Source organism: Gracilinanus agilis, chromosome 5, assembly GCF_016433145.1.
Source record: "Gracilinanus agilis isolate LMUSP501 chromosome 5, AgileGrace, whole genome shotgun sequence".
Taxonomy (NCBI): Eukaryota; Metazoa; Chordata; class Mammalia; order Didelphimorphia; family Didelphidae; genus Gracilinanus; species Gracilinanus agilis.
In genome coordinates, this window is record NC_058134.1 from 37,546,336 (window position 1) to 37,562,521 (window position 16,186).

The window sequence follows — 16,186 nt, forward strand, 5'->3', positions numbered from 1 at the left end:
CACATGTATGACCCTGCGCGCACTCGTGGGCACCTCGTTCCCGTGGAAGCCTCGGCCTCCTCCTTCCGAGGCCCCCCTCCCCGCCCCCGCCTCGCCCGCTCCCCTCGTGCTCTCCTGCATCCACTGAGCCTTTTCTAAATGGACGTCCGGCCGTCAGGACAGAAGGGCCTGGGGGGGGGGGGGCACCTCTTGCTCTGGACAGACCGAATTCACCTTCAGCTGCATTCCTGTGTAAGTTCCCATCTCGGGCCCTGGGCTGGCCTGGCTGCAAAGGGCAGAGCCAGGCCACAGACCTGCCAGACAGGACCGCCAGGACCTTTCAGAGGCCACCAGAACCAGCCTGATCCCTTCATCTAAAATGGAAACCACCTACACAGCCCACAGTAAAGGAGGGCGCTCCTGGCGCTGCCTCTCACCCGGCGCAGCCCGTAAGAGAGTCACACTAAGTGAGGGAAGCCCACAGCAAGGGGGATGAGGCTCTGGTCACTGGTGCTCTTTTCTGGCAATGGGCTCCCCTGAAGAGGCTTAGCCTCAGTCTTACCTCGGTCTCTCTCTTTCATATCATGTGCTTTTAATTGCCAGGCAATGAGACTTTTCCCTAGGACTAAGGGAATTAAGCCTTCTTCCCTCCCAGGCACAAAATACATTTTATTTTCTTAGATAAAACTCCAGAATTCTCTCCCATAAGTCACACCACTCTGTGTCTTGATTGGAAGAGTAAAGAGACCAAGAGGAACAATTAATCCAAGAAATCTTTATTTGAGAAAAAAATGTTTTAACAAAAATATTTCAAATGTGTATGAAAGTGTAGATATAGTATGTCTAGGCTCTGAAATGTCAAAACTAGGTCAACTCTAGCAAGCTCTCCATCTTCCAGTTCAGTTTTCTTAAAGGAACTGATGAAGAAAAAGAGAAGTCTATGAACTTCTTTGCTCATCAGTTCTTTTGCCTCCTCTCTCCAGATTCTCTGATATTCCAAAGAACAGACATAAGAAGTCATTCTGTTTGATAACTCAAGTTCCAGCAATCCTAACCTGAGTAGATTACTATCACAATCTTAAACCTGGGACAATTTCTAATAGTTCGATGCCTTAGTAAGCTTTCTCCAAAATGATAACCTTGTGCTCACTTAGATTGTGTGTGAAAAACCTAAAACTACAAAATGAGTGTTTCTAAGAGAAATCATATTAACTGGTCCCTTCAAACACCAGATATCAGAGATGAATTCGTGAAAACACATACGAATTAATATTATCAATTGCCTTATCTTTTACTTTTTGAAAATGATCACAATCAAACTAATGAAATAAATGGGTCTAAAGTCACTTTTAGAATAGTTCCTGAAATACTGAAACGCTTTAGCTGCCAAGTGAAATTGCTCTGTTTTAAAGCACTCAAGTCCTCCTGGTTATTTTACTAGCATTTGTTGTTTGTTTGTTTGTTTTCACATTGTATTTCTAAGATATTGACTTAATGAAAAGAATGACTTAAGTTTTCAGTGCTTCCAGCATTCTTTTTGGATTAAAGGAAATGAAGCTCTGGGTCTCAGATTATTAGGGACAAGACAGTGTAGTAGAATTAGCACTGGGGGCAGCGAGGTGGCTTAGTGGATCAAATGCCAGTCCTGGAGTCAGGAAGACCTGGGTATAAATCTGACCTCTAAGACCTTAGCGTTGTGGCCCTGAACAAGTCAGTTAAGCCTGTTGCCTAACCCTTGCCCTTCTATCTTAGAGTTATTATTACTAAGGTAGAAAGGAAGCGTTTAAAATTTTTTTTTTAAGAATTAGCACTGGATGGGAAATCAGAATATTGAGTCAGCCATGCTTTTGATTAGTTTTGTGACCTTGGGAAGTCACTTCACCTCTGTGGGACTCATTTTCCTCATCTGTAAAATGAGCACATTGGCCCAGTTGGTCTCAGAAGTCCCTGCTGGCTGTAGTATTTGACAATTCTTTGATTTATTTTCAGCTTCCAGCAATGAGGAGTGAACAGAAAGTTTGAGTCCTGTTGAATGATCACCAGACCAATCCACAACTAGTCATCTGTAAATACTTTTGTAAGAAGCCATATTGGGACAGGATAGTTGCCAGTTACTGAGATTGGAATGCAGAATGCAGGGGTGGCATGAGCTGGCATGAGACCCAAAAGTCTGTTAAGAGCACCCTCTAAATTGAGGCTGATAGCTATTCCCAGGGTCTCGGTCTGGAGAACGGCGGGAGGGTAGGCGTTTCAAAATCGTCTCTAAGCTAAGGTTAACTTATACCTTGTAGCTCACTGCTCATCCAGTGCTACCAGCATCCATTCCTATACATTGTCAATAATATACAACTTTCTAAACACCAACAAGAAGATAAATTTTGAAGATCAACTCTTAATCCAAGCCAACTTGAATTGAGCTGGAACATCCGACAACTGAAGTCAGGCCGTGAGGCCTGGCTAAGGCTGTTAGCCTGGCAGCTTCAGTGAATCAGCTTCACCTGAAAACTCCTGAAGATTTATTCTAGGCTTAATTAGTTAAACAAGGCTCCAGGATTCATTCCCAATCCCTCTTTCCTCTTTATTTCAACCCATCCTTTCCTTAGCCTTGTTTACCATCATTAAATAAGTTAAAAAGAGAGAAGCCTGTACTGATCTGTGCTGAAGATTCTTAGGGGAAAGGTGGCAGTTAAAACTCCTCCTCTTCCTTCATCAAACTCATTCAAGTGATTATTGATCTTCTCATCAGGATCAACATCAGAACCAACAAATCACACAGTTATAACATCTTTGATAGTCTGAGTTTACTAATACTCCTTACATCTAAAGAACTGAGTTTACTTAATACTGACAGTTGGGGAAGAATCTTTTGCTTTCTCATTGATCAGTTGTGAAGAAGGAATCAGCCAAGCGGTGGGGCCTGTCAGCTGGTTTACTACAGACCCCACCCAGCTGCCCAGTCACTTAATCTCACTTACAGAAGCCTTAATCTCACTTAAAGCAGCATCATTGAGCTGCGTCAAATCCCATGATAAAAGGTCTCACTAACCTCCTTTACACATCCTGATGATACTTGAAAACTTCTTTGTAAAAACCTTTACCTTCCATCTTAGACTAATTTGAACCCAGGACTTCCCATCTCTAGGCCTGGCCCTCAATCTACTGAGCAACCTATGTGAAAACTTCTAATCAGATAGTCATGGATTTCAGGACTTTCGAGGCTGTCAGGGCCCCCCCTTATTAAATGGGGTAACTAGGGCTCACTGCTGTGCTCAGGGCTCTGGGGGTACTCAGTACGGCAGCCAGGATTTAAACCTGGAGCCTCTGGTTCTAACTCTAATTCCCTTCCTGATGTATAGCATGTCTCCCATTGGTATGAGATTAGCAATTCCTAAATTTAAGAAATGTTTGCTTTATGGCCCAATTAAAGCCTGCCTGTGTTTGCTCCGCGGGCTGGCTCTGAGCTCCCTTTCTAGTGTTATCTTACCGCTCTGCCCTCCATTTTAACCCAATTGGACTCCTCACCGCTCTCACGTTTGAGCTTTCCTCTAGCATTCCTCTCTGGAAGGAGTCCCTTCCCCATTTCTTCCCATTTCTGTCTGGTGAAATCCCGGTTTCCTTCGAGTTCTGCCCTCCTTGGCCAGCTGGGCCACTGAGTGGTTAGAGTGCAAAGAGGGCCCGACTTAGAATCAAGAAGCCCTCGATTCAAATCCTGCCTCAGTTTGTCCTCGTTCCTTGTCCAGGGCAGGCTGCTCAGTCACTCTCAGCCCTGCGTGCCTCACCTATAAAGGGGGAGAAATCACAGAATCTTCTTCCCACACTGCCTGTGAGCCTCGAGTGAGATGCATGTGAAGGACTTTCCACGCCTCGTGGTGCCGTGTGAAGCTATGGAAAGCTCTATCCATCCAGGGCGCACACGCGCCCTCCTTAGAAGCCGGGCCCCAAGCCCAGGGCTCTCCCTCTGCCGTTGTCTCCAGTACAGAGGTTGGAATGGTGAGCAAAAGCTCATGGCTGGGCCCTGCGACAAATAGGCAAGGGAAGGGGCTGAAGCGAGGACTACTGTAAAAGCCCTTTGAATGCCTCAAACGGTCCTCCTCGTTCCTCCCTGGTGGGCATCTGACTGCCCAAGTGTGAGAACAGGCTTCGGAAGGCACCGCCTTATTTTATGACAAAAAATAAAAACCAACCTTCGGTAGACTTTTCCACAAAAATTCATTTCTAAACTTGCATCTGTGTCCATTTTCTATCAAGAATGTTTTTGCTGAAGTTGCTCAGGCACCATTTCTGGAGGTACCCACATATACAAGCAGAGCTTTTCAGCCCTGGAACATCTGTGTGGTTAAAATGGAAAACACCTGCTACAAGTCACCTTTCCAGCCATTAAGTTATACAAATCCATTCTTAAAGCCAACTGCACCAACTCCCAAGAGGAAAAGAAAGAGCTTTACTAGCTTATTTTCTTTCTTTCTCCTTAACTATTCCAAGAGATCAGAGATATCTGAGAGGCCAGACATCTGGAATAAGAAGTTCAGGCCAGCTCCCTCCTGCTGCCCCAGCAATAATCTCTGTTTTTACTGAGCTGGCCCTTAAGCCAATGCTAAGAGTATCTCACCCTTCTCTTAGGGAGCCGTCTGTAATCTCATCTAGCCTAGTTAACATTCTTCTGTGGGAAATATTTTAGGAACTAAAACTCCAAGATTTTTTGGTGTGTGTGTGTGCACCCTAGAGGCAAAAAAGATCTCAGCCCCGTACCTTTGACGTTAGATATATAGTCTGCTGCTTGGTCCTTTAGAAGCTATTTCTGTTCTGTCAAGATCCTACTGTTTATAGTTGTGTTGGTGAACCTACGGCACATGTGCCAGGAGGGAGCTGATCCCCTTCCCCTCTCCACATGCACTTGAGGACATTTCTCCCATCACCTGCCCCTCTGCCCAGCAGCCCAGTGGGAGCACCTCCTCCCCTGTGTGAGGTGAGGCAGGGGGCTCACATGTGGCATGAGGGATGTCGTTTGGGCACTCAGACTCTAAAAGGTTTACCATCTCTGATCCATAGTATACTGTGCCCAGAGCAAGAGCAGTTTTCTAGAATAGCTGGGCAATCTTTCAGCTAACATTTTTTCTTTTTAAAAAAATTTTTTGTTTATTATTAATTACTCTCATATGCTATCCAAATAATTTTATTTAGTTCTTAATATGCTTACCTTCAAATCATCTCTAAAATATTTATCCCTTCATTATTCTTTCTCATTTTGTAGTACAAAGGATATTGATGGCTTGTTTTATGGGCCCTTATGTGTGTTCTCAAATAAAAATAAAAGTGATTTTAGTGCTTTGGGAGCACTAAGCATTTTGGGAAATCTTCCTTATCATCCTCTTGTAAGTTCTTGGGATTTCGTTTCATACACCTGCCTCTCACTAGCAAAAACATAATTTAGAATAACCTGCCTCCAGTGAGCATGGAGCTGTTGGTGAAATTCATTGAATATTTATTAAGCAATTTTTTCTCAATTTTATTGCTTAATATTGGTTGAGTATATGAAACTGCCACTAAATTATGTAATTCACAGACTAGGCTGCTCTTTTTCCCTACCTCCTTCTGACAAATTTCTATAATGGACCGAAATCAGATTATTTTGTCTCTTTATAATCTTCCAACCTGTTTGAGGATGTTGGGAGTTTTATTTTTTAATTTTGTCTTCATTGGAATGTCTTGATGTTTTTATTTTAGGAAGAAGAATTAGAAGCCCAGATTTCATTTCTTCAAGGACAGCTGAATGACCTGGAGGCCATGTGCAAATACTGTGCCAAGATGATGAACACTCACTTGGGTACGTGAGTACTCACTCACTCACTCACTCTCGGCCCTGGGCCTGTCTCTTTCCTATGAAAGAGACCCTTCAGAGTGTTTGTATACTTTGAACAAATAACACTGGCTGATTTGTGGAAAGGCTCAGAGGGCAGGGCGTCTGCTCTTCTGCTCTGCAAAGCTCCCCTTTCTGCCAGGCCCCTCGCTATTGGCTTTGAGCGCATCTTGTGTCCGCCAACAGTGCCTCACTGGCTTTATGTCGAGGAGAGGCCTTCCCAGGTCATAGGAGCGGCTTCCCTTCATTACGTTAAATGGACGCCCCTCCTCCCTGCTCAGTGGTGCACCTGCTGCTTTGGTAACTCTAGGACAGTTGTTTCCTGATTCCCCACTGGCTCCCCATGCACAGCCTCCTCCAGCTTCTCTCAGCCCCAGATTCCTCTTCACAAAAGCAGATTCGGTCCCAGCTTCTCTGGCCTTCAGCCAGGACGAGGCCCAGGCACGTGGGTTTCCAGCCTCTCGTGCTGGTGGATGCCCCACGCTGTGCAAGTTGCTCTCTGTCCCAACAACTGACTGACAGAAACACGTCCAAATGGGGGAGGCCAGAGAGGCCAGGCCTCATTGTGTCCTTGATGTGTGGCTGCAAAATAAGCATTCTCTGTCCGATGTGCAGGATCTCTCTAGAGAACTTGTCTCAGCCCCAAGCCTGAGCCTGTGGACACAGAGAAGCCAGGGCACTCCTAGCCCAAGCACCCACTGTGCTCCCACGGTCATGGCACCCACCGCGCTCCCACGGTCACGGCACCCACTGCGCTCCCACGGTCATGGCACCCACCGCGCTCCCGGGGGAGGGCTCCCTCCCGGGCCTAACTGGTCTGAATTTTCTTTGGCTCTTCCCCAGCCTTGTCCCACCCTCTGGCACCCATTATGGAGCATCATTATGACGGGTCCTGTGTCTGCACTGAACAGCAGGACTGAAGGAAGGCAGCACTGCATGGAATACAGGAAATGGAGAGAGAAATCACGCACTCGTTTTACATATTGTCCTGGGCCGCCCCCCCATGTGACACATGAGGAAGCGGAGGCTCACGCGGTGCCCCGACTCTCGCAGGCTCCCAGGTGGTCAGAGGATGGATTTCACCCCAGGCCCTCGGATGCCAGACCCAGCACTGGTGCCGCCTCCTTACCTCCTCCTGGGAGGTTCCAGAACACTGAAGAGGCGCCATCTCTGCCGTCCAGAAGCTGACAGTCTCCTGGGAAAGGGAGAGGAACCCCAAAGCTGCAGAGGAGCCCGTGATGGCAGGGGCACCGGCGGGGATGAGCCCCTTGAAAAAGGCTTCCTGGGAATGTTGGGTCCCAAAGCTAACGTAAGCATGAGAGAAGGAATTCCTGAAGAGGGAAAGAAGGGAAAAGCCTGTCCTTGGCGCTATTCACACACACCCACGGCTGTAGATCTGCACCACCAGAGAAAAGCCTTCAAAGGGAGCTCCTGTCCCGCCCGAGGTGGCCGTTCCGCTCCTCCAGCAGCCCATCTCCCTTAGTCCTCGTGCCTGCTGAGTTGAGTTTAAATTATACACATTTTACCTAAAAGACAGCCGCAGAGGAAAGGAGGCACGTGTGGTGTCGGAGCACCGAGAGGCTCATCCCTCGCGACCAGGAATTTCATAGACTCTCATGAGCCGCCTCGTTAGGCCTCGGCTATCCTGCCTAGAAAAGAGGATTTTGAATTCCGTCGTGGCCTCTGAAGGCCCCTCGGGATCTCCCTTTGTGCTCCCTGACTCCATTCTGGTAGTGGGGTAAGAAACGCCCCCCCTGCGCCTCCTTTCCCTCCACTGCCATTTGCCTGCTTGGCCAGCGTCACCCGAGCAGCCGCCCCTCGTGCTCCCACCATGCATCGCAGTCCCCTTCATGGCCCATCGGGGGGTTCATCCTCAGCACCTCCATTTCCAGGCACCTTCAAGACCCCTAGACAACGGGATCATGAATTCATCTCAAGTTTTCTGCGTGCCCAGAGAAATGGCCACATGCAGACCCTGAATCAGGCAGCCCCTCGCGCCCCTCCTGCTTCCCTGCCCGTCCCGACACCCTGGGAGAGACGGACCTTGAAAGAAGAGAAGCCACGGGAGCCCGGCCTTCTGCGCATTTGATGCTCCCAAACGCCTGCCGTGTAGCGTGGGATTATCCGCCAGCCTTTCTCAAGAGGACCCTCTCAACATCTCTTGGCCCCTTGGGCTGGTTTTTCAGACATGTCATAAACTTTCTGAGGCACCTTGTGAAAAAAATAGGATCATTTTTGGCTTTAAAACAGCAAAACTGAAGAAACAGAAACTAGAGGTTTTGGCCTCCTTTTTTTTCCTGGATCCTTTTGCATTTCTTGACTTCAGCGTGGCCCCAATTGGCAGTGCTGAGGACTGACTATACCAAGAGGTTCTGGACATTGAAGTAGAAAATCCTGTTGGAGTTCCAAGTGACTTGATACACCCAGCGGCCTTCCCACTGAGCCTCCCAATGCAGAGCGCTTTGGGGTTTTTCATGAGCACTAAAGGGCAGTGTGAGGGCAAATTAACCTAGAATCAGCTGTTTCTGCGTCTTCCTTTCCGTCAGTTGTCACGCATAGCCAGGGTCTAAATCTTTCTCTGGACCATTAAAATACACATCACTTGGCTTCATCTTAGCGCCTAAGACTTTGTTACTCTCTTGTTGGTTGGGTCAGATTCTCTGTGACCTCCGTTTGGGGCAGAAATATGAGCATGGTTTGTCATTGATTTTTCTGGCTCATTTGAGGAAATGGAGGCAAACAGAGTGAAGGGACTTGCTAGGGTGGCATGGCAAGTATCTGCGGTCAGATTTGGACTTAGAACGAGGAGTCCCCCTGGCTCCGGCCAGTACTCTATTCCCTGGGCCTCCTCCCTGCCTGGGTCCGAGGCGTTATAATGGTCCTGGTGATAGGAGGAGCTGAAGCTGAGCGTGTGCGTGGTGATACCTAAGTGAAACACTTAAGTTGTGATAGTGAAACACAAAGGGCCCACAAGATGGCTGCATTGAATCTGCTCAACTCAACGCCAGAATAACGGTGTCCCAGAATGGCCAGTCAAATGGAGAATCTGTGAATGGAAGTGTACAGATACTTCTGACTGACTAATCTGGCCTCGTAGGGTCATGCTCGAGTCTGACTGCGGATTGCATCTTGCTATGAAAGTTACTATTCTCCTGTCCCTTAGATGTCCCAGGGGGAGTCCCTAAGCCTCAATATAAAGTGATGCCAATCTAGGTAAGTTCAAAGATTGAATGTGCTTCAGGCTTAGGATAAATAACTGGGAAGGAGGGAAACAGGAAGTTCCTGATCTAAGCCAATGCTGACAAAGATGGTACTTGAATCGAAGGTAATCAGGATTATCAGTTGTTAATTGATAATTGCCAGTTGCCAGCCTGGCAAGGCCAGACTAGTTCACCCAAATTAGGTTATTTGCTGAAGGATGTTGTAGGTTACTCAGTATAAAGGTATCACAGGATTAGGGACTATGAGATGGGTCAGTGGAGTTTGCTGATAATTTAAGTTGATCCAAGGCCTACCCTCACCACCACCACAAACCTCCCACTACCCCCAAATAGCTTAGATTGAGACCCTCTCTCAGTTCAAATTCCTCCTTTTATACTTGAGCATCAAGTGATTTGGCACAAGCCAGCCCTGCCAGGCTCGGCGCATTCCGTGTTCTAATCGGGTAACCGTCCATCATCTTGTTTTCCATATCGCTTTACAAAATATCATTAGAAAGGCTTGTGAGAGAGCCCCTGCCTCGGAGCCCCGCAGAGGCAGCCCGCTTGGATTTACGTGTCGGAGATGGAGGAGACGACATTGCAGTTACAGCAAAGAGAGGCTGGCGCGGATGGGAGACCCTGGAGGGCTGCTAACGCCGGACAGAGGCACGACCTCTAAAGGCGAGCCGAAGCACGGAGTGGAGTTCCAGAAGGGGAGGGCAGGGCAGAGGAGGGAGCGCGTGTCCATGAGCCACCTCGTGTGGGCCAGGCCCAGAGCTCGGCGCTCTCCAGGCTCAGGAGGGCAGAGACCATGGGGAGCAGCAGCTTGGCTCAGGATTAGTTCAGTGTGTCGGGGGCAGCGCGGCCGTCCTCTGCCCTAGAAGATGACTGCTGGGTATTAGATTCAGACTGGACACGAAGCGTCCAGAGGAGAGAAATGAGGACGGGGAAGGGCTTGGAGTCTGAGGGTCCGAGAAGGAACTCGGTCTGTCTGGGCTGAGTGAGAGAAGACAAGGAGACAAGGAGGAAGAGCTGCCACCCACCAGGAAAGACTGCTGCGATGGAGGCTTGTGTGTGTGTGAACACATATGTGAGTGTGTACATGCAGACACATCCACAGCCGTCTGTTCGCATACTTTATGGATATTGTTTGTTTCTTGATCTCCTTCTTATTCGTTTTTGCAAGTGGATTCAACTTCAGTTTGCTAGGAATTTTTTTGTTTGCTTCTTTGTTCTAGCCCAGCCTTTCATGAATTGAGAAAGGGAGATGGATCCCACTTGGGGACAGATGCCGGCATCCTCTTGGATCCTAGGACTTAGAGCTAGGAGGGTCTGATCCTGCAGGGGGAGCTGAGGTGCAGGGCCAAATGCTCCAAGGGGTTGGTTTAGAATGGGTTTTATGCTTTCAAATACAATAAAACTTTACTTGAAATTTAAAAGTATGTCATTCAATTTAAAATTTAAATTTAAAAGTGTAAAATCCATTCTTAGCTCACTGGTTATGTGGTTTGCTGACCCCTCAATTCCCCCATTTTGCAAGAGACACACAAGAGGGAAAAGTCCAAGACTAGCCCTTTGTTAGTAGCTTCGTGGCTTGATGGGCCGTTGGCTCATCTGTTAAATGGATAACCAGCTCACAGTGATGGGATGATGGTTACACCTTGGGTTGAAAAGGAAGTGGCTTCTTTGCCGCTTTCCTTACTTTTCCTTTTACAGTTTCTGTCTTCTTTGCTCCCACCTCCCCTTCACAGGCCTGGGCTAACTGGGCACTCAGTTTGGAGAGCATCCCTTTGCTGCTGTCTGGCCTCTGCCATGCCTTCAGGTGGTCACTCGAGGGACCAGATACAGGGCAACTGGGGCACCTTCTTCAGGAAGCCAGAGAAAGGGCCACAATTCACCAGTATCCTCCACCCTTTCTCCAGGATACTTAGTTACTCCAACCTCTTGATATTTGTTTTCTCTTCTCTGGAACCACTAAGGTGCCACATGGTAGGGGATGCTCTGGCCTTCAGCCACATGTTGATCACATTTTTGAATGGCCATTTTTAATAGTTTTAGGCCAGACAGTAAGTGACCTCAGGATAGTGCCTTTTGTATTTTAGATTTCTACATGCAAAAAGAGCTGAACCTCTAGCTTGGGAAAACCTACATTTAATGAAAATCTGCTGACAGCTTAAATACTTTTCAACAGTGCCTTAGGGATGATTTGCATGCCACTGTGGAAGATGTTGCCAGAGTGACAGATAAGGGTATCCTGGGATTACCTTTAGAGTCCTTATAAAAAGATTTGTATTTCCCTTTGGACTTGTAAATCTTCTGTTCAAGAAATCAGATATGCTGGCTACATGAGAGCAAATGTTCTCATCCGAGTTTCAAAGCATCAATACACTGGTTAAAATTAAGGTTGCTAAGACCTGGTCATCATTTCTAGGACTAGTGAAGGACCCAAGACCACAGCCATACACACTTGCAGGTATATCAGTTTTCTGAGTCCTAGCATCTCTTGTTTTCAGGAAGTTCTTTTCCTCCATTGAGAATTGCAGATCAGCTAAAATTTAGGTAATAATTTTCAGTTTAGTGATCTTCAGGTTTATTCATTGGGACAGAGAAAAGCTCCCTCTTATTGAAAATGATGCTAGTATGGCATTTTGCTCAAATGTCCTTTAATTACTGAATATATCGGGAAATGGAGGGCTTTGGCCTTCAGCACTGTGGTGGCCCACTCATTATTGGGGTGCCCAAAGCACCAAAATGTTCCAAACAAATCCGATTTTGGCTAGTTCCTTGTAACTCACTGGTTAGATAGGCAGAACTGAGAATGAGCATTTAGTGAATCTGAACTTTTCCTGTCAAATTTAGCAGTGTTGTCTAAGTACTCATTCTTAGTGTTGCCATGGTTACTCCACTGTCATCCTAATTATTATGCTGAAAGCCACTGATAATCTTAACCTTACTAACCAAATTTTGGCTATTTTGAGTTTTGCCATATTTCTCACTTAGATTGACGTGGGAGAGCAATGTGCACGTATCCATTCAATTAGCAGAAGGCTTAAAAAAAAACTTTATAGGACGAAAGCTTTTTACCCAGAGGCTCCAGCTCCCAATCTGAAGTGGATAACCAATATCTTAAAATGAAGACTTCCTTTGTAGTTTGCTTGACTTTAGAACAAAACCTTTGGACTGGAAGGGAACCTAGAGACCACGGGGTCAATCCACTGGCCCTTCCAGTTGAGAAGCCTGAGTTCTGCCAACATACACAGTGACTCCTGACTCCCAGGACAATGCTTCTTCCATAATAGCATGCTTAAGTCATAAAATTTTTTTAATGATTCCACATAATGATGAATTGAAGGAAGTTAGGGACAGTGGATAGAGTGCTGGGCCTGGAGTCAGGAACATCTGAGTTCAAATCCAATCTCAGGCACATACTACCTGTATGACCCTGGGCAAGTCACTTAACCTCTGCTGCCTCAGTTTCCTCCACTATAAAATGGGGATAATGATAACAACTGCCTCCCAGCCCTTAGTAAAAGATCAAGTGCCTAACACATAGGAGTTGCTAAATAAATGCCTGTTTCCTTCCTCCCTTCTTTATCTGTTCAGATAACACAATCATCGAATCATAAATGTTCTTAGATCTAAAAAGAACGTAGGAGGATCTGGTCAAACACTCTATTTTACAAGTAACCGAAAAGGACAAAATCCTACAGCTGAAAAGGAACAGAATCAGGACTAGATCTCAGGCCCTCAGGAGGACCCTAGTCCAACATCCTTTCTGTTATACTGGGATTCAGTCAATCACTGAATTTGAATTTTAGCCCTTTCTGCTGTTTTCTGTGTAGATTCTCATTCTTTCCACATATCAAAATACTTATCCCCCTCATCAGCTTTAGCAATGGGCTAATTTTCAAAATCAGCTCTTTATCATATTCGAAGAGAGGATTTTCACAAATTTACCTTTCTGGCATTTTTGCAAACACTTGTAGCAAGTGGATGCTTTTGAAATGATTCAGTAGATTATAGAATTATGACTTCAAATGTGAGGAAGGAGAAATCATGATTATTTGACAGTATCCTACCATATAGGAAAATGAGATGAACCTTTGTTAATTCCATTTAATTTTTTAAAAGCAACATCTATTGAGATTTTGCCTTTAAATATAAGTATTAGCTTCTAGCCATGTCACTGAATATAGCATAAGTGAAGGTGTGCACTTATAGATTGGTTAATGAATGTGGGGTCAGTTGGGCATGACTCATCCAGGGACATCAGAACCTTCCTCTCCAATGAAGGTTCTAGCAACAGACAAGCAGCTCCAGCAGCCTTCTGGGCAAACAAGGACCCAACCATTCACCAAAGAGGCTTCTTTTTCAAGTTCTTAAGTGGGAGGAAATCTCACATCCCCGTTCTCTGAATGCCTGGAAAGTTCCTTCCTAAATTCAAAGTTCCTTCTGATTCATTTTGAACAGACAGCCTAGTATAAGAGAAAGAGCTTTAGACTTTCCATCATAAGACCTGAGTTCAGATCCTGACCCAGGCACTCAATGTCCAGGATCTCCCATTCAGTATTTGTTTAAAAAGGTGAGGGAAGAAAGACTCCTGGGGGTCAAGATGGAGGAGTTACTAGAGCAGCAGCTCACCATTTCACCATGAAAATCCTCTCTGACAAAGAGTAAAATATCACCACAAAACAAATACAGGAATAAAAGAACCAACAAAGAGAGGGAAACAACCTTCAAAAAAAAAAAAGAAAAAACCCAGAAGGTAGGCAGAGATCATCTGGGGAGCTAGGATGAAAGGGGAGAAGAGCTACCAGGAGGCATAATAGTGAGTGAAGAGCAAGCCAAGAGCAAACCACACACACACACACACACACACACACACACACACTGTCCCACACATCTGCTGTCACAAGTTCAGAGCTTAAGTCCAACCTAAGTCAGACCCTGAGATCCTGCCAGGCAATTAGAGGTCCAAGCCAGGTAATACCCCTTGAAATCACACGCCTGCAGAGAAGTCTGGAATCCCAACCCAAGGCAATCTGGGCAGAAGGAGGCCAATCCATGTGGGCCCAGAGTGAGGCCAGGAATCCCAGTCTGGCCTTGGGGTAAAGAGACAGTTCTCAGGGGGGAGCCTCCCCAGGATCTTTTTGCCCGAAACTAAGGGTGAAGCTCCAGGACAGGGCAATCAAGGATGTGCCTGATTGAATCAAGAACACCTTGAGACCCAAAAATGTGAACCTAAGCCTAGGACTAGAATCCGATCAGCAACTGACCTAATCAAGTTCATACTGAGATCAAAAGTTTACACACTCATGCCTGAGGAAAGTCTTTAAGCTATCAGCATCACAAGGGCCAATTAAAACAGCAGAGAGAGGGGACTTTCAGGGGTCTCAGCCCTCAGACCATCTGGTAAACTACTAACAACCCAGAAAATAAGCCAAAAATAACATCAAGAAAGGACTGAAGTTTAAGAGGGTACCGCAACTCCCCAGAAAACAGTTTACCTATAATTAGATAGGAAAAATGAACAATCAAAAAAGCACCTAACTCTAGAGACTTTTTATGGAGAGCAAGGTGCAGACACAGAAGGAGACAGTGAAAGCAAAGGAAACACACCCAAAGTCCAAAAGAAAAATATGGATTAGACACAGATTCTGAAAGAACTCAAAAAAGACTTCAAAAACCAATTATTAGAGGTACAGGAAAAGTGGGGAAGAGAAATGAAAGTGATGCAAGAAGAAATGGAACAATTGAAAAAGGAGAATTAAAAACTGACAGGAGAACCAGGTCTTAAAAATCAGAATTGACCATCTAGAAACTAATGATTTCATGAGAAATCAAGAAAAAATAAAGCAGAATCAAAGGAATGAAAAAACAGGAAAACTTCAAATATCTTATTGGGGAAAAAAACTGACCTAGAAAACAGGTCTAGGAAAGACAATCTAAGACTTATTGGATTACCTGAAAGCCATGATGAAGAAAAAACCTTGTATATCATATTACAAGAAATAATCAATGAAAACTATCCAGAGATCCTTGAACAAAAAATAAGATTGAAATTGAAAGAATTCACAGGTCACCTCCAGAAAGAAATCCTCAATTGACAACTTCCAGGAATATAAAAGCCAAATTCAAGAGCCACTGAGCCAAGGAAAAATACTTCAAGAAGCCAGAAAGAAACCATTCAAATACCTTGGAGCTACAATCATGATCACTCAGGACCTAGTGACTTCTACATTAAAGGATAGGAAGGCATGGAATATGATAACAAAGGTGAAAGATTTGGGTTTACAACCCAGAGTCACCTATCCAGCAAAACTGAGCATACTCTTTCAAGAGAAAAAATGGTCATTCAATAAGATAGAAGATTTCCAACCATTCCTGAGGAATAAGCCAGACCTAAATAAAAAATTTGAAGGCAAAATACAAGACATATGAGAAGCCCAGAAAGGTAAATAAGAAAGAGAAAATTTAAGGGACTCATTAATGTAAAAGTGTTTATATGTCTATATGGAAAGAAGATTTCTATAATTCTCAAAAATTACTCTCAGTAGTAGAGAAGATAGAAGGAATTTACTCAGAAAGAGGGTGGAAAAGTAAGCTGATTATTATAATATGATGTATATGATGATATGATGTGTATGTAAATGTGATGATATGGAACAATATGTATGTATGATATGTATACATATGAATGGCATGTAAAAATCAATCAAGGGCTGAAAGAGAGGATTGCACTGAGAGAAAGGGGAAGGGAAACATAGGATGGAGTAAATTATATAACATAAAGAGGCGAGAAAAATAAATACAGAGAGGAGAGGATAAGAGTGGTGACAAGCAATGCTTAAACTTTATTCTCTTTGTAACTCAGAGAGGGAAAACAAATATACTCAATGGGTCATAGAATTCTATCTTACCCTGCAGAGAAGTAGAAGGAGAACAAGACAAGGGAAGCAGGAGGTAATAGAAGGGAGAGGGAACTGGGGGGATGATAAGCAAAATACTGGTGAGAAGGAATAGAGTGATGTATAGGTTAAAAAAATTAAGATTGGACTAAATATATAAGAGTGTGGTCACCAATATTAATATAGCTTAAGTCAAGATGACTTTTATAACAGTTTATTCATAAAATAGAGGGAAAGAGTGA

The 16,186-nt window shown here is 45.0% G+C and overlaps 1 protein-coding gene across 1 annotated transcript in view; it reads left to right on the forward strand.

The window, feature by feature from the left end:
* The window catches only part of TBC1D5 (TBC1 domain family member 5), a 650,187-nt gene extending 643,832 nt beyond the window's left edge, over window positions 1-6,355 (forward strand). Inside the window, exons 21-23 of the mRNA XM_044678890.1 lie at window positions 5,704-5,807; window positions 5,979-6,136; window positions 6,198-6,355. Of these exons, the coding sequence (XP_044534825.1) occupies window positions 5,704-5,807; window positions 5,979-6,136; window positions 6,198-6,355 (420 nt within the window). The remainder of the gene's footprint in view (window positions 1-5,703; window positions 5,808-5,978; window positions 6,137-6,197) is intronic.
* The last annotated feature ends 9,831 nt before the right edge of the window (window positions 6,356-16,186 follow it).